The sequence below is a fragment of the Magallana gigas genome, chromosome 10 (genome assembly GCF_963853765.1).
Source record: "Magallana gigas chromosome 10, xbMagGiga1.1, whole genome shotgun sequence".
Classification (NCBI taxonomy): domain Eukaryota; kingdom Metazoa; phylum Mollusca; class Bivalvia; order Ostreida; family Ostreidae; genus Magallana; species Magallana gigas.
The window spans coordinates 36,700,067-36,721,537 of NC_088862.1; the positions used below are offsets into that span (position 1 = coordinate 36,700,067).

At 36.6% G+C, this 21,471-nt stretch overlaps 1 protein-coding gene across 23 annotated transcripts in view; it reads left to right on the top strand.

The window, feature by feature from the left end:
- LOC105336169 (A-kinase anchor protein 9) overlaps positions 1-21,471 on the top strand; it is a 140,423-nt gene that overhangs the window by 75,103 nt on the left and 43,849 nt on the right. For 20 of the 23 annotated variants that reach the window (XM_066072944.1, XM_066072947.1, XM_066072932.1 and 17 more), the window contains 12 exons: positions 69-268; positions 455-559; positions 3,176-3,421; positions 4,767-5,000; positions 5,264-5,394; positions 7,572-7,837; positions 8,088-8,225; positions 12,089-12,319; positions 12,919-13,131; positions 16,533-16,571; positions 18,801-19,033; positions 20,158-20,178. In XM_066072944.1, coding sequence (XP_065929016.1) covers positions 69-268; positions 455-559; positions 3,176-3,421; positions 4,767-5,000; positions 5,264-5,394; positions 7,572-7,837; positions 8,088-8,225; positions 12,089-12,319; positions 12,919-13,131; positions 16,533-16,571; positions 18,801-19,033; positions 20,158-20,178 — 2,057 coding nt within the window. The remainder of the gene's footprint in view (positions 1-68; positions 269-454; positions 560-3,175; positions 3,422-4,766; positions 5,001-5,263; positions 5,395-7,571; positions 7,838-8,087; positions 8,226-12,088; positions 12,320-12,918; positions 13,132-16,532; positions 16,572-18,800; positions 19,034-20,157; positions 20,179-21,471) is intronic. The other 3 variants (XM_066072936.1, XM_066072935.1, XM_066072939.1) reach the window with 3 other exon arrangements.

A 21,471-nucleotide genomic window follows, 5' to 3' on the forward strand; every position in this document is an offset into this window, starting at 1 on the left:
CAAGTGTCTAAGGACAAAGCCATAATGTGTTGGAACATGTTGACCTCTTTACACCCTGTGTCCTTCAGAACTGTCCAGTACAACAAGTTCATTAAATGAGGCCAATGAAGGTCAAGGTCAGACAACCAGAACAGATGACCTTGACATTGCCCACATAGAGGAGCTCCGCGACCTTGAGGTGCGGCTGACAGAGAAGCACAGCCAGGACCTGTGCGACCTTGAGGATCGGTACAAGGTCAGAATACAGGAGATTCAAGATCATCACCAGGTAATGACCCCACCCCCAAACCTCACCCCTCATGCAAAGTAAAGTTGGTTTATAGTATTTTGTCTCTCCCTTACATTGTACAATTGAAAATGTTGAATTAATTGACCTGACATTATGGAGAATTTTGTTATTTTTTTTTTGGTCAGAGAAAGCATGTAAGTCAGGTGTTGTGTTTTATGATTTCAGGAGGAAATGAACAACCTAAAAAAAGTCCTGGAATATCTTCAGCAGACACCTGATGACGAGTCCAGCAAATCCCAGGTAAATATAACACCTGTAAATATACCACAGGTACACATATATATATACAAAATCTATAACAGACACCTGATGACGAGTCCAGCAAGTCCCAGGTAAATATAACACCTGTAAATATACCACAGGTACACATATATATATACAAAATCTATAACAGACACCTGATGACGAGTCCAGCAAGTCCCAGGTAAATACAACACCTGTAAATATACCACAGGTACACATATATATATATATACAAAATCTATAACAGACACCTGATGACGAGTCCAGCAAGTCCCAGGTAAATACAACACCTGTAAATATACCACAGGTACACATACAGATATACTGTAAACAGTATCTACATCATACACCTGAAGATGACTCCAGCTAGTCCCAGGTAAATATAACAAAGGTATACACTATAAAACCCAGATTCACTTGTATGTGGAAATCACATATTTATACTGTAAATGAACAACAAAGACTTGATATAGGTAAATCACACATATACACTGTAAACCAGAGATACTATAAATAACCCTTGTACACACAATAATAAAACCCAGGTACATGTACATCTATACCTGTTGTCTATATATCAGACAGGTGTGATAGTCCAGGTATCTGACAGGTGTGCTATTGTTTATGTCAGTTTGTCATTTTTGCACTTTTAGCAAGCATGATATTATTTCTTTCAAAACTTAAAAAATTATGCACTAGAAAACCAGCATTAGGCATGCACTTCACAAAGGGGAATCCCAGCTCAGATAAAAATAGATAGTATACTCTCTAATTTTGGAGGTAAAAAAACAATCTGGTGTTAGTATTCAAACAAGAAAATGTGTATGGTGGGAAAATACTTCAGTCTTTGGAACTTTTGGAAAAACATTTTGAATGGATGCTCCTGAGATTATAGAACTCACCTGAAGGAGACAGACAGTTGAAAATTAATATGATTCACTGAGTGTGGAAACACCTGGGATTTACCTGTAGCATGTCTTGATGAATGGAATACATGTACCTGGAATTTAAATGTGTATTCCTTTGACCTAGATAGTGGAGGTGAGAATTGATTTTACACATGGATAAGTGAGGGATCGTTAGGTGTCAGCAAGATTTGTAAAATCACAGAACTTAGTACAGCTAGGGGACAGGTGTATGAAGAGAACTTAGTACAGCTAGGGGACAGGTGTATCAAGAACGAGAGTCTAATTAAACTGTTAACATTAGACTATAGCCATGATAGCTGGTGTTTAATGCTGGTTTTGTGGAGAGTATAATCTATGAAGATAACTATGTGTATTGTCTTGGATATGTAAATATATGTATCTGGTTAACAGGAGAACTGTTACACTGAAAATCTGCCCCAAATTTCCAAATATGTATTAGGGTCATGCAGATATGTGCTGGGATTTGTTAAATATAGGCATTATACACTGCATATTGTGTATCACTGCATTGTCTGTAATATTTGTACGTGATACAACTTCAGAAAAAGTGTGTATATATTTGGACAACCACAGTGAGAATTTTTATATGGTACAACTTTTATGAACTATTACATGCAGTCTCTCTCAGACATATGCTATTTGAATGAAAGGTGTCTTGGTTTAAAGGGTAGCTGGTTAATCCGGGATTATCTCCAGCTCATACCACTGATCCGTGATAGATTGAGTCAGGATTTTAACTCCATGCTGTATGTAATCACCCATGTTGAGAAATTGTTACACCTCTCTCTCTCTCTCTCTCTCTCTCTTTCTCTCTCTTTCTCTCTCTCTCTCTTTCTCTCTCTCTCTCTCTCTGATATGCGCTATTAATGATTTATTATAACTTTACCTACAAGTGTCAAATTCAAGTGAAAAACATGTATTTATTGAAACCAAGAATTTATCCACTCAACATGTACAAGGGGGTGCATTCTATGTACCCTCTCTCTCGTACAGAGTCATTCAGTGGAGGGTTGGAGGCAGTTTATGTCTGAATATTGGTCCATAAAATGTGAAGTTCAATATTTGCCCAAGCGTTTTTTGGTGTTTGATTTTCAACAATTGTCATTTTCATATGTAAAAACTATCTACGTCTGTATAAGAGTAGAATGAGTAATAGCTACTTCACCACCGACTAGTCTCCCCCAGGCTCTTCACCACCAACTAGTCTCCCCCAGGCTCTTCACCACCGACTAGTCTCCCCCAGGCTCTTCACCACCAACTAGTCTCCCCCAGGCTCTTCACCACCAACTAGTCTCCCCCAGGCTCTTCACTGGCTTTATGGAGTCCAGTAAACATTGAAATTTATTTTGGTGTTTGATTTTCAACACATAGTACCGTTATCTACAGTCTGTATAAGAGAAGACAGAGCTGCCTTATCAGTGCACATCAATTTTCTGTACTGTAAATTCCTAAATGAACGTGTGGAAATAATATTCGGGTAAAAACGCGAGAAGGAACCCTTGCAAATTTTAAAATCTCACTTTTATTTTTCAGACTCTTTTGATCTACAGGAAATTATAACAAAAAATTGATGATTGTGATTTTATATTCTAGTGAATTGATACAAAACAGTGGAATCATGGAATTAAGTACTCGCATAAAATAAGGAATTTACAGTACTAATAACTTGTGTCACTTTAATTGTTATAAAAGTACCTCTGTTTTGTGAACTCAGGACCCAGGAGCCATGTCCTCCCCTGGTCCAAAGCGGAGTACCCCGGTCAGAGACATGGAGGACTCCAGTAACCACGGTGACCAGGAGACTCCGCCCCAGGAGGTGTCCGTCGACCTGATCAAGTTTGAGTCTAGCATTGAGGAGGGCGGTACCCCCCTCCGTCCCCCCACGGAGAAACCCCCCGCTATACCAAGGGATGCTGGGACCGACCTCCTGTCTGACGAGGTCGAGGAATCTGTAGAACAGGTTGGTTATGTCTAATGGTTGGGCCATTGTATTAGTTATAGAACAGGTGGGTAGAGTCTGATGGCTGGGCCGTTGTATTAGCTATAGAAAAGGTGGTAGTGTCTAATGGTTGGGCCGTTGTATTAGCTATAGAACAGATGGGTATGTCTCATGGCTGTTGTATTTTGTCAGTAAATTTTCTAAAGACTTTCTTAGGATATGGAAGGTAGTTCACTTTATGTGGATTTTAAAAACTTTCTTTTATTTTTCTTAAAGTTGATGTGAATTATTTAAAATAATAGGTGAACATACAGCTTACTCCACTTATATTGAACTCGCTTATTTTGAAATTCCGCTTATTTTGAAATAGAAATAAATCCCCAGGTTTTGCCTCTCATATTCTTTGCATTGATTTCACGGATATAATGAAATCGGTTATTTTGAAATATTGCTTATATTGAAGCTACTGATCGGTCCCCAAACTTAAGGTGATAATTAGTTGTTTTTATAACTGTTATATTGAAGTTCTCCCTGGCAGCTGTCGTCACGGTTGGTGACAGTAATTATGCCAGACTGACCAGTTGATATACAAAGGTGTGAATTGATAAGTTCTCTTCATGTGTGTTTTTATACTTTTATTAAAAAGTAAAATTTATTCACTGTTTAATTTTTTGTTTTTACGAATACGGATGTATTGAGGCTAGACGTATTATGGAAACCCCACGGAAAAGAAATATCTTATCTCCGGACGCTAAATACAAACTAGTTATGGCTATTGATGAAAGAACAAAGCCTAAATTCGAAATAGCTAAGGATTTTGAGATTATCGCGTGTACACTTACGATGATATACAAGCAGCGTTCAGCAATATTTGAAGCGTTTGAGTGTGGTGATTTTTCTCTAACGTTTTTCTAAAACGTAAAAGAATGCAATCCGAGATTATGATGAGGTTTAAGATAGTAACAAAACGAAACTTACAAAACTTTCGGATATAATTTTAATCAAACTTTCAAGGACTAATGTTCAATGTAATCCGTTTATTGTAATAGATAAATGATGATCTAATAATTTGTTCGGGTTTGGTTTTCTATGCTTACATCGGGATTGAACTTTCAAAAAATTTCAGTCAATTTCGCTTATATTGAAATACGGATATATTGAAATAATTTGCATGGTCCCCTGAATTTCAATATATCCGGAGTAGGCTGTAATTTTATATTCTTGCTAGATGACACAAAACGTCAGAATCTTAGAATTGAGCACTCCAAAGAAATTTTATTAATTTTATTAATGGTCAACAGAATCCAATTAATGCAATGCAAAATGTTACAACATCTTCACTAGAGCTGTCAATCTTTTTCTGTAGACCCAGGCCCCATCCACAGATGCGCCCCCTGGGGAGGGGACTCCAGGTAAACCTGACAGTGGGAGGAGCACGCCCAGTGACCTACTGCAGACAATGTCCGCCGACCTCCTGACCCAGGGCCTACAGATGGGGAAGTCCCTCGGATCGTCCACCGAGTTCTCCACCAGTGAGGCGCCCACGGAAACGGTCTCCTTGGCAACGGAGCTCAGGGACAAGGAGGACAAGATTTGCGAGGTACACTGGGGTCAGGGGTCAGGGGTTGTTAGAGGTCATTGCCTTATATGTTGTATCAAAGCTGAGGAAATTTTTAATCAATAGTTTAGTTTAAGATTTGTTTATACTTTCATAAAAAACAGCATATTGCGTATAATGAATTGTTTTGGTGTTCCTAAAAATGAATATGATTGTACTTTTATTGCAAAGAAGAGAACCAGTGTATCTGTACAGTGTTATTATTGGCAATGGTGAGTTTAATCCTGATTTCTGTTTGACTTTAGCTGGAGAAGGAGATCGAGAGTTTACAGTCCAAGTTTGCCGAGATTGTGGAGCGCCGTGAACGCGAGAACGAAGAGAGTCGAAACCTTGAGGTCATGCTGAAGAGCGATCTCGAGCGAGTGCATTCAGAGAGGTAAGAAGATCAGATGAGTTACTGTAAACCAACTTTTATTTGCGTGTGAGAAATTTTTTCGAGATTAGCGGGAGCCTTGTCATTGCGAATATTTCTTGCCACGAACCAATCCTTTGTCTATAGTTTTTATGATGAGGCTTGGTCGCGAACATTAATCGTTGTGAACCAGTTTATAGGCAGTTAATCGTGAATAAAAATTGGTTTACAGTATCTCAGAGGCATAAGAATGAATTCAATGAGTTTGCCCAGAGTTGTAAGAATAGATCCAATGTTCACTCAGTGGGGTAATCATGGATTTACTTACAGTAAAGAGGGTTAGATCAGGAGTTGTCTTCTCTTTGTGTAGAAAGAGATATTGAGTCAGACAAAGTCAGACTAGATTTGACATAGGTAAAACAAAAATCATATTTGATAGTGTTAAGTAGGTCTGATGGTTAATTTGTCGACCATTGAGCCTCCTTAAATCGGTTTCAACTGGGACTTGACTTGAACCCAGGGCCTCAAGTGTACCAGGCGAATGCTCCAACTACTGAGCAACTTTTATCTACTATTTTGGAATAAAAAGTATTAAAAGGACATTGAAAATAAACGATAAACAAGGACCAGGAAACGACAAAGCAATGGAAGATAGGTTTTATTTAGAGAACTGGATGGTGGCAGCCATTTTTAGACTGTCTTGATCACGTGAAGAAGAAGAGTTCTTTATTAAGATTAGGGAAATACTCAAATTCAAAATCTAAAAATTACAGATTTTTCTTTAATCACTAAATAATAGTTTATAGCTTAATAAATCATATCTAAAAAGTTGAGGTAAAACTGATGGTTAATTTGTTGACCTGTTTCAGTACTTTGATTTAACCGGCAATGACACAACAAAATGAAGTGCAGTTTAATTAAGAGATAATAATTAAGATAGTACTGATGTTGTGTATCGTGTGCCGTTATGTACAAGATGTCTGTCATTGTTTGTGTGGATGATTCAGACGGTGCTATGGTCAGGAAGGGAGACTACTCCACCCGGACGGAGGACTGAGACCCAAAAAGTAAAAAAAGGGGGACCAAACTAAGGGGGACCAAGCATTGCATTGTGTGATCTCATCATCGTCATCATCAGATTGATACAGAACAGTGGCAGCAAACACACCTCAATTTTGGACAGGATAATTTTTTGTAATGTGAAAGAAATCTATAATTTTTTCCAGATAATATAATCTAGAGAGATGTGTATTTACTTCATCAAACTTTTGAGCCCAGTGTTTAAAATGTATGAATTTGGCAACCCATGAACGTGCTGAAACTATGTGCATTTCAAATTTGATTCCCTTATGAAAATTATCATCATTAGAGCTAAATTAGTTGACCTAGAATAAAAAAAAGTATACACTGTGTGTATTCTGGAAAATAAAACATGTGGTCGAACATTGCTGTCGCTGTTCCAAGTTGATGTAAATAATCCCACAGAAGATCACGATTGTAATCTTTGACCATCTTAATCCACGGTGATAATCCCTCATGATAATCTCATTCCGTGTTCATGTAACAGAAAACTTTAAGGATGCTGATTGCTGAAGTTTTGGACACAGGTCACAAGAGATCACTGCTTAGATCATTAATTAACTAATTAATGATTAATATCACACCTGATACTGGGTCACTGATTCAGTCTCATTATGGCTGACCTGTTGATAACATTGTCAATGGGGTCCTGCTATTACACACAGTTGCTTCTAAATAAAACAGGAATGGAAATTTCTCACATTTTCTACTCACATTGTTAGTAAATATGGTAATCAAGAAAGAACTTGTAGTATTTGGATTCATGAACGTTTGTAAAAAAAAAAAAAAAAAAAAAAATGGAAAGCTTATTAAAATATTCTGACAAATAGCCAGTCACTTTATCTGTTCTGACTGGTCAGCATTGTTTGGACTGTACATAATGGTTTCAGTAACTAGTATTTGAATACTAAATGATGTATTATCATTATTTCCTTTGGCCAGTATATATCATGTTTATCATTAATATTATATTGATTTGTATGTTTGCAATCAATTGGTCAATACTATGTATTTATCATTTGACTGGTCAGTATCAATTTTCTGTCAATTGATTGTTCAGTATCATATTTGTGTCATTTGATTGGTCAGTATTGTATATCTGTCATTTGATTGGCTGACAGGGAGTCCATCCAGTCGACCAATGAGCACCTGCTACAGCTATTGTCGGACGCAGTCAAAACCTACCTCAACGTGGAAGACACAATCAACAGGAAGTTGTCCAGTATCGTCACAGGGGGACAGCCCGGGGAACAGCCCTCCCCCTTACTCCACCGGAGATCCCCACCCCCTGGCAAACCCCGGTCACCCCCAGGCAGCCACCCTAGGTCTCCCCCCACTGGTCAGCGACCCATGCCCCCAGAACCCAGCTCTCCAGGGGGTGCTGAAGGTCAGCTTATTTCTGATTTTTTTGTTTCAATAAATATGACATGCTTTTTATGATAGATTTACTATATTATGATACAAATTATATGTCATAAAAAAGATTTTTTAGAAGACAAATCTATATCAAAAGTTGTCAGTAATATTAAATTATCTGGTGGTTTATTTAGCCACTAAAGTAAAAAAAACATTTGAATCTTGCTCAGATTAAATCCCATTAAACAGTGATATGACTATTTTGTTTGTTTTTGTGACAGGAGGGGATGTTCCTCCCCACGAGACGAGCCTGCTCTCTAACCTGACAGACGAGGGCCTGGACCTGTCCCAGAGGACCATCACAGAGAGCATCTTCCAGGGGCCAGACCTCGACACAGAGGGGGAGGAGCTACTCACAGGTAAGACAAGGGAGGTGTTATTGTCATGTAAAAACCCAGGGGAGATGTAAGTGCCAGGTAAAATGAGAGGAGGTGTTATTGTCAGGTAAAACCCAAGGGAGGTGTTATTGTCAGGTAAAACCAAGGGGAGGTGTTATTGCCAGGTAAAACCAAGGGGAGGTGTTATTGCCAGGTAAAATGAGAGGAGGTGTTAGTGCCAGGTAAATCTGGGGAGGTGTATTTGTCAAGTAAAACCAAGGAGGGAGGTGTTATTGTCAGGTGAAACCAAGAGGAGATGTTAGTGTCAGGTAAATCTGGGGAGGTGTATTTGTCAAGTAAAACCAAGGAGGGAGGTGTTATTGTCAGGTGAAACCAAGAGGAGATGTTAGTGTCAGGTAAATCTAGGGAGGTGTTGGTGTTGTGTGAAACTCCTTCAAAATAGAAATAAAATTCACCCCTCAACCAAGGAAATATTTATTTTCAACAATTATTATAATATAAGTACTCGCTACTCTTATTCTTCTGTTTTTTATGATGACAAAATATGGCAAAATTATGTAATTTTATCCGTTATGTGGGACAAGATTATATATGGGTGAAATGGAGTGAGCTAATAGGACTGGTATTTCACAGGACTTGATTATTATTCCCCTACCGGTTTTCACCGGAAGGGACTATAGCTTTCCTCTGGGTCCATCAGTCCATCCGTCCGTCCATCTGTCTGTCTGTCTGCCGTCTGTCTGTCCCACTTCAGTTTTCCACACTTTTTTTCTTTATGCGTTTTAAGGAATAATATGAAATTTGCTGAACAGCTTCAAAATGTCAAACTACAGATCAAGGTTACACTTTTGTTACAGTAGAGTCTCGTTGACATTTTCGAGAAAATTAATTTTTGGGAGTTGATTTTAATCAACTCTCCTATGCAGTTACTCTGGCAAACCGAAAGTGAAACAGTGTTTGGACCTAAGCACAAATCATCACCGCTGACAAGACGTAGACCTTAAAAATAATAGATAAATCCGGTGTAGTGTATGCTGTGCCATTGTTTTTCAAAAGAAACGTATTTATAAATACCTTAAAAATAGTCAAATTTTATATAGTACGAACAATTTAATTGGTTTTTGTAGTTGTATGTATTCCTACGCCAGAGTTTAATATAGTCTCGTTCAACCAGACGCTCGGCTGTCTCCGTAAATCTCCGATAAGCAGAGAGTCTCTCTTGGTAGTGGGAGATTAACGGAGACAGCCGAGCGTCTGGTTGAACGAGACTAGAGTTCAATATCGCTTGGATCCAGATGTGTACAATTTTTAGACACATTTCGATTACTGATACACAGTTTGATGGAATTAATTCAATCTTTAAATATTACACAACATGATTCATATGGGGTATTCTCGAAATTCTTGTCGGAAAAGTTCATATTAGAATTCATATTATAAAAATGTGCTTAATTCAAATACAGATTAGAAACTACTTTCCAGGCAAAATAACATATCGTTGATTTTAAAATTGATAATAATCAATAAAATCAACTCCCGACAGTACTCCAGTACTTTGATTTATATTCTAATTTTTTAATGTTCGGGTTCGATATTCTGTATAACAGTGCATTGTTTTTACAATTTCCACAAACCTGTAGGGGACGTGTATTGCTTATGCAATACTCTCAGTATGCTTGTTGTATAAGTGTGTGAGTTTGGTAAACAAGGAAGTACTTGGTGTGTGTGGTGGTGGGGGGGACGCTGCATGAATGAACCGTCTCGAACTCCATCACTTCCTGTCATCTAATGGCTGCGACAAAAAAAGTAATGTAAAAACATAAACAGCTTTACTTAATAACGTAAACAACCAGGAGAGGCAATGTAGGATGTAAGTGTGTTTTAATGTGTGAGATTCTGATGAACGGGCCGATATACTTCAAGAGGAAATGACTACCATCAATGAATATTTTGGTGAGTAGATTCGTCACAGAATTTGACACTTCAGTGATGGCTTTATATGATGAGGGTAGTGAATAGGGTGAGTAGATTCGTCACAGAATTTGACACTTCAGTGATGGCTCTATATGATGAGGGTTGTCAATTGTAGGATCATTAGTAAGTAATGTTTTTGCTTAAAAATGGATTATAGATTTAATGTTAGTCGTGAGTGTGGAGAGAGAGAGAGACAGACAGACAGACAGACAGACAGAGAGAGAGAGACAGAGAGAGAGATGGGTGGAGAGAGAGGGGGAGGGGGTGGAGGAGGCAGAGAGAGCAAGGGGGGGGGCAAGAAATAGAAGAGGGAAAAGAGGAGATATAGCATTAGAAAGATACCAGGGGTTTTTTTTTACTCTGAAATCGAAGCTTTGTCAGGTTTTTTCTGCAGATAACATCTGAGAGATTATATAACATATCAACAAAAACTGAAAAAAGTAAACTAAAATAAGAATAGAAACAGACTTAAAGTTAGCGAGGCTTTTCGATGATTAAAACCAGATTTTGAACAAGCTTTTACTCTAAATGAGAGAAATATGTTACAAGCATTTCATTACAGGCAAGTAATATTGTTGACCTTTGGATGAATTAACATCTGCGACAAAATCTTGGAAACTTTTTAGATACAAATCTAGCCTTTGTTAAATTATTTATCCATGGTTTTTTCATTCAAAGAAACTGTTGCAAAGTATTCAAGTTGTGTTAAATACAGATTTTTATGTAAAAGTACTTGCTCTCAGAGAGAGAGAGAGAGAGAGAGAGAGAGAGAGAGAGGTACAGACAAACAGAAAAAGGTACGAGAGATGAGAAAGAGAGACACACAGAGACACAGAAAGAAGAGAGAGAGAGATACATACATACATACATACATACATACATACATACATACATACATACATACATACATACATACATACATACAGAGAGACACAGAGAGAGAGAGATACATACATACAGACAGACAGACAGATGGACATACTGAGAGAGAGGCAGACAGACTGAGATACATACAGACAGACAGATGGACAGAGAGAGAGAGAGATATACATACATGAATACATTCATACATACATACATACAGACAGACAGACAGACAGATGGACAGAGAGAGAGATACATACATACAGACAGACAGACAGAGAGAGAGAGAGCAAGCCCTCTGTTTGTATACAGACAGAGACAGCTAATTACACCCAATAGCCCTGCTCTGTCCCCCATCAAACACTTCATGAGTTTAATGTTCATTTAATACATAGAGGTACTGGGATTGTGTGTAGTATTTATTGTGTGTAGTATTTAACTGGCATTATGATCATGGGACTTACAGAGTTAAGTATGAACATTATAATAACAATGGAATGTAGTGTAATTTGTACAGTATAATGCAGGCATTACTATGACAATGGAGTACACTTACGGTGAGTTTACTGGGTTAAATGTCATCTTTTAGAATAGTCGAATTATATTGAAGTTTTTTGTTAGACAGTCCACTCAATTGTACAGGTATTTATTGATATCAAAACCACTACATATCGTGTAAACTAAACAATTCTATTATTGAAGCATAAAATACTTTACTTCATTAATTTATTATTATTCATAGACATCAATTTTTGTCCTAAAAATTTGCAAAAATTGACATAGACTTACTAAAATAATTAGAAGAATTATTTCATGTTTGCAAAATTTGCTAGCCACAAAAAAACTACACATAGTTCACTCTTGTTTTGTTTTGTTAATGAAATATAACTTTGAAATATTCCCTGCTTAACATGTGATGTTAGCTCAGGTTTTGATACACTCCCTTGTTGCTCTACCTGTGATGGTTTTTGCACAGATATTTTTTTAAAATATATGACATTAATCAATTTTACGATCCCTTGATTAGTGTGATCTTTTTTGGACAGATGCCAGTAATCGGCTGCAGGGCTCTGTGTCGCGGCTCCTAGACATGATCGAGGACACCACCCACCAACTGTACGACTCGAAGCGGACCCAGCACGACCTGGTGACCTCCGTGTCATCAGGGCAACAGGAGTCACTGTCCGTGTCCACGCGGTGCGAGGAACTGGAAGAGAGGCTGAGAGAGGAAGTGGAGGCCAAGGAATACCTCGCCATGGAACTACACAAAGCCGAGGGTCAGTACAGCGTTCAGTTGATATTAAAATTATATTTATAGCCTATATACGGTGATTTTTGCGATGTTCGCTTTTTTCCTGATCTCTTATAAATCGCAAAATTTTGAATATGCAGAAAACATATCCTGACATATAATTTTCTATAAAAAAAATTTAAAGTAACAAAAAATGACTGATGCAAATCAAAAATGTTACACATTTTTTGCAAAGATTGAATGCACGAAAAAAATCAGGATATACGGTAATTTATGAATTTTTAGTCAAAATTTGCTTGAGAATTTCTTTTTGATGAAAGAAAGTGTCACAAGATGGGGGTGCCCTATACTTCTTAAAGCCAAGAATGTTGTGACATGTAATAGTGCATTGTCTGACAGATGTACTAATTAGAATGTATGTATTCTAGAAAAAATCTACTTATCTACTTTAAGTCACTTCAATTTAAAGAATTTAATATGTTATATTCTCGTCAGAAGTCAATCTTAGTAAAAGGTAAACTTTACATTGTTTAATTATCACATTACAAATGGTGGTGATATTTTTAGCTACTTCATTCTAATACGTACTCAGTCGAGTTCTATCCTAAAAATCTCGTTCCGTAGGACTCATTGAAGGATACAGCACCGAGCGAGATCAGCGTGAGCAGCAGGTCCGAGATCTGGAGGAGAAGACGGAGGCCCTGGTGCTCGAGTTAGAGACAACTAAAAACAAGCTGCTCGACCTTGAGACATCTCACCATGAAGCCACATCACTACGCAGCGAGATGCAACGACAACGAGAGCTCCTCAATGACAACGTGGGCGATCAGGCGCAAGGTTTCCACAACAACCGCCCTAATTACTTGGTTCCTCTGGTTCCCATAGGTGTCGCTGTGGGCTGCTACCTAATCAGGGAGTGGTTATTGTAGTCAGTGTAGTCATGGGAAGGGGTCATTGTAGTCACAGGGAGGGCTCTTTGAAAGTGATTACAGAGAGAGAAAGAGAGAGAGAGAAGGGGAGGAGAGAGAGATAGAGAGAGAGAGAGGAGAGAAAGAGAGAGAGAGCAAAGTTATGATGAATGTCAGTCTGAAGTTCAAATCAGCCAACATTGTGTATTTTAGACTTGTATTGTGTATTGAACTCTACCTTAAACAATGTGATCACCTGACTGATTGGCCATTCCCAGAATGCTTCAGTACTGCCATTTTTAAAGTTCTTTAGAACGAGTCTCATTCGTGATTCTGTGTTTCTTCTATGTTATTGTTTTGTCTTTTATTTGAGAAGTTTACGTTGTTTTATGCATACATGTATGTGCAGACAGTTTATCAGGTTTGTGATTATAGTGCCCTTGGAATGATAATTCCAGAGACTACTTGCTGCTCGTTGTCTACAGCTTTAACCTTGACCAATGAAATAGTGCAAGGTCAAGTCAGTTACTCACCGATATCCACAGTTTGAATACAGATTTTAGCAGATTTTACCACCAAACAAAATCAGGTCATGTGTTCATTAATTTTAAAGTTGGCAGTCATTATTTATTTTTTCTTTGAGAAAAATGTGATAGCAAGGGCTTTTCCTCTATGATTTGAATGACATTGTTGATATATTATATAGAGTTAACAGTTTAACAATAAGGGAATATGATAGAGGGTATTTGGTGTAATATTTTGGGTTTTTTTTCCTCGGGTAATTCCTATCATTGTCTTTGATTGTTAGAAAGGAAATCCAGTTGATGTAAATGGTTGATAGATTTTTGAGTTACTGCTGATTTTTGTTTATTTACTCAGCTGCTACCAGTTACCTGGAAATAAATACATTAAATAAAATGATTACTATATTTAATTTACTTATTTAATGTGATAAAAAAAGAAATGTAAGTTATAAGTGAAGTTTTGGGATCATGAAATCAAATGATAAAAAGGGAGGTAATTTTCTCTGCTCCAAATTCTGTGGACCAATGAATGAAGTGTGGTTAAACAGAACAACATGTGGTAGGTACTATTTTGTTTAGAGATTTCAGACTGGATTATTTTTGCTTTAGATTTTATCAGGGTAAGATAAATTTCACAAGTTGACTTTATGTTTTCCCCCCTAGGTGCCCCGTATCAAACTGTGGATGTCTCGCTTTATTGAAATAGGTAGGACATGATGACCTCTGGGGAGGATTCATTAACTCGGTTCTGTAGGGAGTATTCATTAATTGGTTTTCTTAATTTGGAATATCTGCTAGAATTTATTTTGAGGAAGATTTCTTTGTAAACATTTCATTATGCATCTGAGGAGCTCCCATGATTTTTTTCCCCCACCGCAATACTCAAAATATAGCCAGTGAATGCGAATATATATTTCCTTCTCTCAAATTGGACAAAGTGTGAAACAAATTTAAAAAGACGTGAGATTGGATTTCCCAGATACGGTAAACCAACGTTTATTCGTGATTCGCAGGAGATTACACTGGTTTGCGATGTCTGATTTTTGAGATCAAGATGTTTATTTTATCAGTGTAAGATAAATGATCTTGATTGTCACAAAAATAGCTTACACAAGAGACATTTAAGAACTGATTCGCGGCAAAAAATGTCAAATTCGCAAAGATGATGCTCTTGTGAAACTTGAGAAAATTTATAGCACGCAATAAAAGTTGGTTTACAGTAAAACATGTTTACAAAGGATGACAAAAGAATAGCTGGAGACTTCCCAGATGCTACGTGTTTACAAAGGACGTTTCCTCCCGGGGGTTCATTACTCTGGTTTGGTTAGAACTCACGGCTTACGGTGTCCAGGTATCCCTGGTGTGCATGCGGTGGGAGCGGGTCACATTTGAATAACCAGACTCAAAATGGCTACCACTCCTCCAGTAATCAGAGATTATACTAGCACCACTACTGATTGGGTAGTGCATTAAATATGTATATTAATTGGATTATCACCATATATAATTAACTGGATAATCACTATATATAATTAATTGGATTATAATTTCAGCATTGCTTCAGTGTTTTTTCATAACACTTGTTTGTATACGTTACCATAGCGACACTGGAACCAATGAACCAAGAAACGAGGGCATTAACTCTATACCTACTAACAAAAAATTATGATAATCTATTTATGTTGAATAATTCCATGTTACGTTATATCATTGTATGGGGTAATATTTCAGTGTATCATTTATATCATTGTATGAGGTAACCAAGGTCCCGGGGGACCTCACGTTATATCATTGTATGGGGTAATAATTCAGTTTATCATTTATATCATTGTATGATATAACCAAGGTCCCAGGGGACCTCAAGGGTTTTTTTATGGCATGCCTGCATGGACTGAAGCTCTCAATAAGACTCAATGTTATTATTGTACATTGGTGTGAAGGTCCCGCCTTACTCCACAGTGTATATATATAATACTGTAATAATGTCCCTGTGTCATTACATGTAATACTGTAATAGCATCCCTGTGTCATTACATTGTCCCCCCTCTATATATCTGAGTGCTCTCCCTTTGTCTGTCCAATGTTACCTGCTGTATCCTCAGGTCATGACCTTTGACCTGTCTGTTGGCCTTGACACCATCACATGCATGCTCTATATGGTACCAAAAATAACTCCTTTCATTGATATAAGGGGACTCCACTGGCAAATACTAGACAGCATCAACATGACTGACAGTATAGAGGAAAATGTTTCATTCAGGAAAATAAACAAATGGTGCTTTAAAAGGAAACTTTAAGAATTACTTTTTATCTTAAGGTGATGGTGTCTTAATTCGCCCGTGGAACCCTTTAACAAAACTCACCACTTTGACTCTGATCAGAGCAGTTTATTCCAGAATCTGTTTTCTTCAAGCCTTCATCAAATCTTTGATTGATCAAAAAGATGTCTTTTCAAATGAAATATGATTCAAAACTTGTTAACCAGGTTGGGATAAACAAGAAATCAGATTCTTAAGTGAAACTGCTTTTGTCATCATTTTTGGGGGCTGGATTAAAACACTAAAATCTGGTGACCATAAATTATTTACTAACAAAACATTTTAATGAATTGCTACTGTAGACTAGTGCAAAATAATTCAACCCTACAATCTGATTAAGACACATCAAACTACAGAGCCAAAGACTAAACAAATCTTCTTGCTTCATCTTTTATCAAGTTTCTCTCTAGCTTAAATAATTTCTGTTTTTGTCTTGTTTATGACATGTAATCTGAGCATGGCTATATCTGCCATTTTGTATACAACAGTTACCATGGGAGCCGTCACAGCGCCCTCTAGTGACCAAGGTTTGTTGAGCTCCGTTCTAGATCTTTTATTATTATAGCCTTGTTTTGTTCTTTGTGAAAGAAATTCTAGTACATGTTCTTTTGAATTGTAATGTAGCATGTAATTGAAATCTTGAGTTGTGGAATTAATAGACCTAGGAATCGAGCTTGTGGTGCATTGTGGGAGATAAGGGACGTCGATGACAAGATTTATTTTTTTGCTGCGCCAGCATCATTCTTGCAATAGCATGCTAAAAGTTCATACTATTTTCTGCTTGACTACGGAAAATAATAAAAAGTTTGCATGTAAAATGTCCAAACAAATAAAAGTGATTGGGAACGAAGCTTTTAAAGATATATGTCATTGTTTGAATAATTTCCTTTTGTTTATGATGATAAAATGAGAACAAGTGTTAGTGCTCACAAACCCAGATATCCACTGGGGATTGGTGATATCAAGCTAGTTGTTTGATGAATCCTTTTTAATTTGATTGGTCAGTATTTTTAGAACAAATTTTGCTGCGATTTGGTAGGTTGTTGTGGTGCAATGCTGTGGTAATTAGATAGAACTTATTAATAATTAAATCTAAGACTGTGTGGAAATTAAAAGAAACAACTTTTACTTTATCAACAGCTTTATTATTGGAGTTTAATAATGAAATAAAAAAATCATATGATAATTCATTTTGTAACAGTTGAAATTATTCAATTGATAAAAGATGGCAATAATAGTCAAGTAAAATGACCACTCATTGCTCAACAGAAAACTAAAATGTTGTGGAAGATATGAATAACCTTTGTTTACCAATCTTATTAATACTGAATAATTAACTATAGAGTCAGATTTTTTTTCAAATTAATTTGAATAACTCGAACTTTGATTGAGTCCTGAATCCGAGATCTGCTAGGGCCCCTGTGTGAGTTTGAATATCCTGAGTTTGTGAATTTGTCTTTAGCCTATGAGTTTGATCTGAACCCGTGAGTTTCAATGTCTGGAGCTGTTACCACAAACAAAGCCAGACAACCTGTCCCCTGCCCTCCGACCCTGATTTGATGTTGTGCCACTGTGTTTGACCTTTGACCTTTGCCCCCTGTAGATTTGGTTTTGTTGATGCTGTGTTTCCGTTTGCTTGCTGTTGTCAGTATGTGGAAATAGCAAATTCCTTTCCTTATTTTTACATATCGTTGCACTCCTTTTTATTCCATAGAAGTATTTCAGATTAAATAAACATGAGGTCAAATTTTGAAATTTCTTAACACTTCATCAAGAAACTTTTTTTGCACTGCAAATAGAATAGAAAATTCAAATCTTATCTCTTGGCCCCTTGGTCTGTCAGCAAGCTAAGCAGTATCGGGCTTGCTTCTTTTATACTGAAGACCTCTCAGTACTATTATAAGCACAGTCTCTTGTTTAGCATATAACAGTTACACAATGCTAGTCATAATTAGCTAGTCTCAAATTGCAGTCTCAAAATGTTTGTCAGAAACCACCACTTTACAATTTGCTAGCTCTGAAGGCCATAAACCACTTGTCACAAACTTATAGCCAGTTATTGTTAGTCACAAATCTCTGGATACATATAGCTAGTCACTGACTTGTAGTCACAAAATGTTATTCACAAAAAGCTTGTCACAAATCTCTAGTCACATATAGCTAGTCACTGACTTGTAGTCACAAAATGTTATTCACAAATAGCTAGTCACAAACCGCTAGTCAGTTTGTGTTTCACACAGCAGTTTGACAAAGTTTAGCTTTGGGACACATGCTTTGCTTATTCACCATTTTAAAACAGATAGTCACATTAGACACACCTGACAGTAGAGACTGCGGTGGTCGGGGGCCACTTATGGTTTGCTTGGATCAAAGAGTTGACACTGCTCAAACTTCATGGTCCACTGGGCACATTGTAGTGAATAGTCAGACTTGAAACTGTTGGTAGGATCTCGACAGAATCTCGACAGAATTATATAGGCAAACCAAAAACTATCAATTATCAGAAAGTAGAAAAATACAAAGATGTTGGATAAAGTAAGTGTAAATGCTAAGAAGTCCATCTGTTGTGTGAAAGCTTGTTGTTGTTGTTTTATAACAGATCAAATTTATTAAAAAAAATTCTAGACTTATAAATGTGTGTTGTGGTAATACTAGATATACTTTCACTTTTAGTTACTTTCACTTTAAAGTATCCCAGCATTCCAGGTTAGTTAAGGGGACGAATTGCTTACATGCTTTTCTGTGTACAACTACAGCCTTGATGTTAGAACTGAACAAACTGAACGACGAGAAGAGAAGTCTGCAGCTTCAACTTCGAACCACGACTGAGAAATACGAGAAACGGGTGGCAGAGCTTGAGAACGCCGGTGAGGAGACGGAGAGACATTACGTGGAGCTGCTGGAGAAGAAGAAACTGGTGGTGGAGGACCTACAGCTCCAACTCGACTCGGTGGAGAAACAACTTAAATCCAACCGGCAGTTCATTGAGGTAAGAGTGCAGAAAGGTCACAGGGAACGTGTCAAAAGATGGAAAAAACCTAAAATAAAATGGGTTTTTTTCGTTACATCTATACAGCTTAAACATTGCATAAAACTTTAAACAGAAATAAAATGGCATGAAAAAAAGAAAAAAAAGTGTTTTTTATACTTTCATGATATGGCTTAATGAAGATTGCATGATTGGTTGTTTTGATTTTTGCTTGTGTGTGCTCTAAGCTGTTGACTTCACTTTTGAATTGAGTAGGAATACAAGTCAAAGATTTTCATTCTGACAGCTACCGACCGGCCTCTGTTTTTGCTGTGAACTTGAATTTTTCAGTCCTCTGTATGTTAGATAAATACTGTAAAAAGCAACTGATGAAAAAGTTATATCATTATCAAAAGCAGTAAATGTTCATCTAACATTATTTAAAAGTTTTTAATTGAGCTCAATTTATTCAATTTTATTTACAATGCAGTATTAACCTTTGGTTGCAACCATCACATGATAATATATACCTGTGCTTCACACCACTTACTGTTAACAATCACCTGTAGTTTATCAAATACCCTGATTTTGTCAAATACTCTTAATCAGTATCATACCTTTAAATGTAAAACACCTGTAATAAGTACCTGTAATTTATACCTGTAACAAGTACATGTCCATCATCCGTTGTAATTTTTTACCTGTAATTTTTACCTGTAATTTGTAGGATACCTTTAATAGATGTAAAATACCTGGAAACTAAATTACCTTTATATTGTTAATTTACCCATCGTTGATGGAATACCTGTAATATATTTGAAACACCTGCATCCCTAAAACACCAAATGTTGTAACCGTGGTAACTGATAACATGCAATAGAAATTGGAATATTGTGTTTAATTTCCTTTTTTCAAATACTGCTGCTGAGCCTTATTGCATACATTGCTTGAACGCAGCTTTGTGTGTTAAATACTTAATCACCAGGATAAAAATAACATAAAATAACAAAAAAAAACAACAAATAACATTTCTCATCTGATTGTTCCCCCCTTTCCCCATGTTGCATGAATGTGGATCTTTGAATGAAATGACCTTTGACCCTTATTGACCTTGACCTACTTTTATGACGGCCACTGTTTTACAGAGCATGAATTTAACAAGTGATGTGAGTAGAGAACCATTCATGAAAATTCTTGTTTCTCGTAACAATTCTGCATGCCAAGTTTGGTATTCGTTCATTCATTATTATTCTACTACTCAATATTAAGATGCAGCCTTAAAAAAGCAACTTGTATTGATATAACAACTGTATTCTTTATTATAATTTCTCTGTATATTAATATGTATGCTTCAGTCATTTACATTCTTATATATATGATATATATGTCACTCGTATTTTTTTAATGATTTGATTACTTTTTATCTTCCAGTCTAAATTAGATTTAATTTACTCGTTTTACACATTTTCTTGTTAGACATATAACACAAGATAATTCTCAGACTGATAGCCCAGGGTTAAGACCAGTAGACTAGAATCTATGTAGTATAAGTCAGGAGGAAGCTATTGCTACTGAATACAGCTATATTTTCGCCCCATGTAATTTTTTATCTTTATACTAGCACACAATTTGGCCCCATCTTGAATTTGCCCAGACACAGTTGTGATCTAAGAGAGATAATCTGAGACACTGGAATTCACCCAGCTTAATTCGCCTGCAGACCATGAGGACATAAGGGGCAAAAATGAAATGGGAGGGGGTGGATATTTCTCTGTATACTCTAAAGTATTCCCTTTTGCTGAGATTTTTGTAGCAGGTCCCATGTTATAACTGGTCCTTACTAAGCTAACAGAAGGTTTCTGTTCCTTTGTTATATTGTCAGTACAAGTTGACAAGTAATATAATAATCATCATGAGTTTTGTCTCTTGAGGTTTGATTGAGAGATGGAGTACTTCTCATATCAATTACAGTTTTGATTTCATTTATATATACATGTATTAAAGTTTTATTATTGTTCTATATTAATGACATTGTGACAACAAGTTTTGAGTAAGTAGGAAGTTGATATGGTGATAAGGAGCCTTAATTTGAGTATTTTCTATGTACTAATTAAAGCTATTCTCCTAAAGAAGATCAATACAATTTGAAAATGACCATGACCTTCGAACCCTCTAAATGACGGAAAAGGGGCTTAAGTGTCTTAATTTACAGTGACAACATTGAATGTTAAACTGCAGAACCTGGTGATTCTTGTAGAGCTTCAATCTATTTCCATTTATTTATAATACATAGTACCAAATTTAATCAACTTCAAGTAAACATCTCTAATGTCTTAACAAAATTGATTCCTTTTTTTGTTAACCAGCAATTGTTATACATTATATCTTACACGTGTTTTAGTAAAATCTTTTGATGGGAAGAGGAGCAGATTTCTTACTTCACTGATATCTTTTGATAT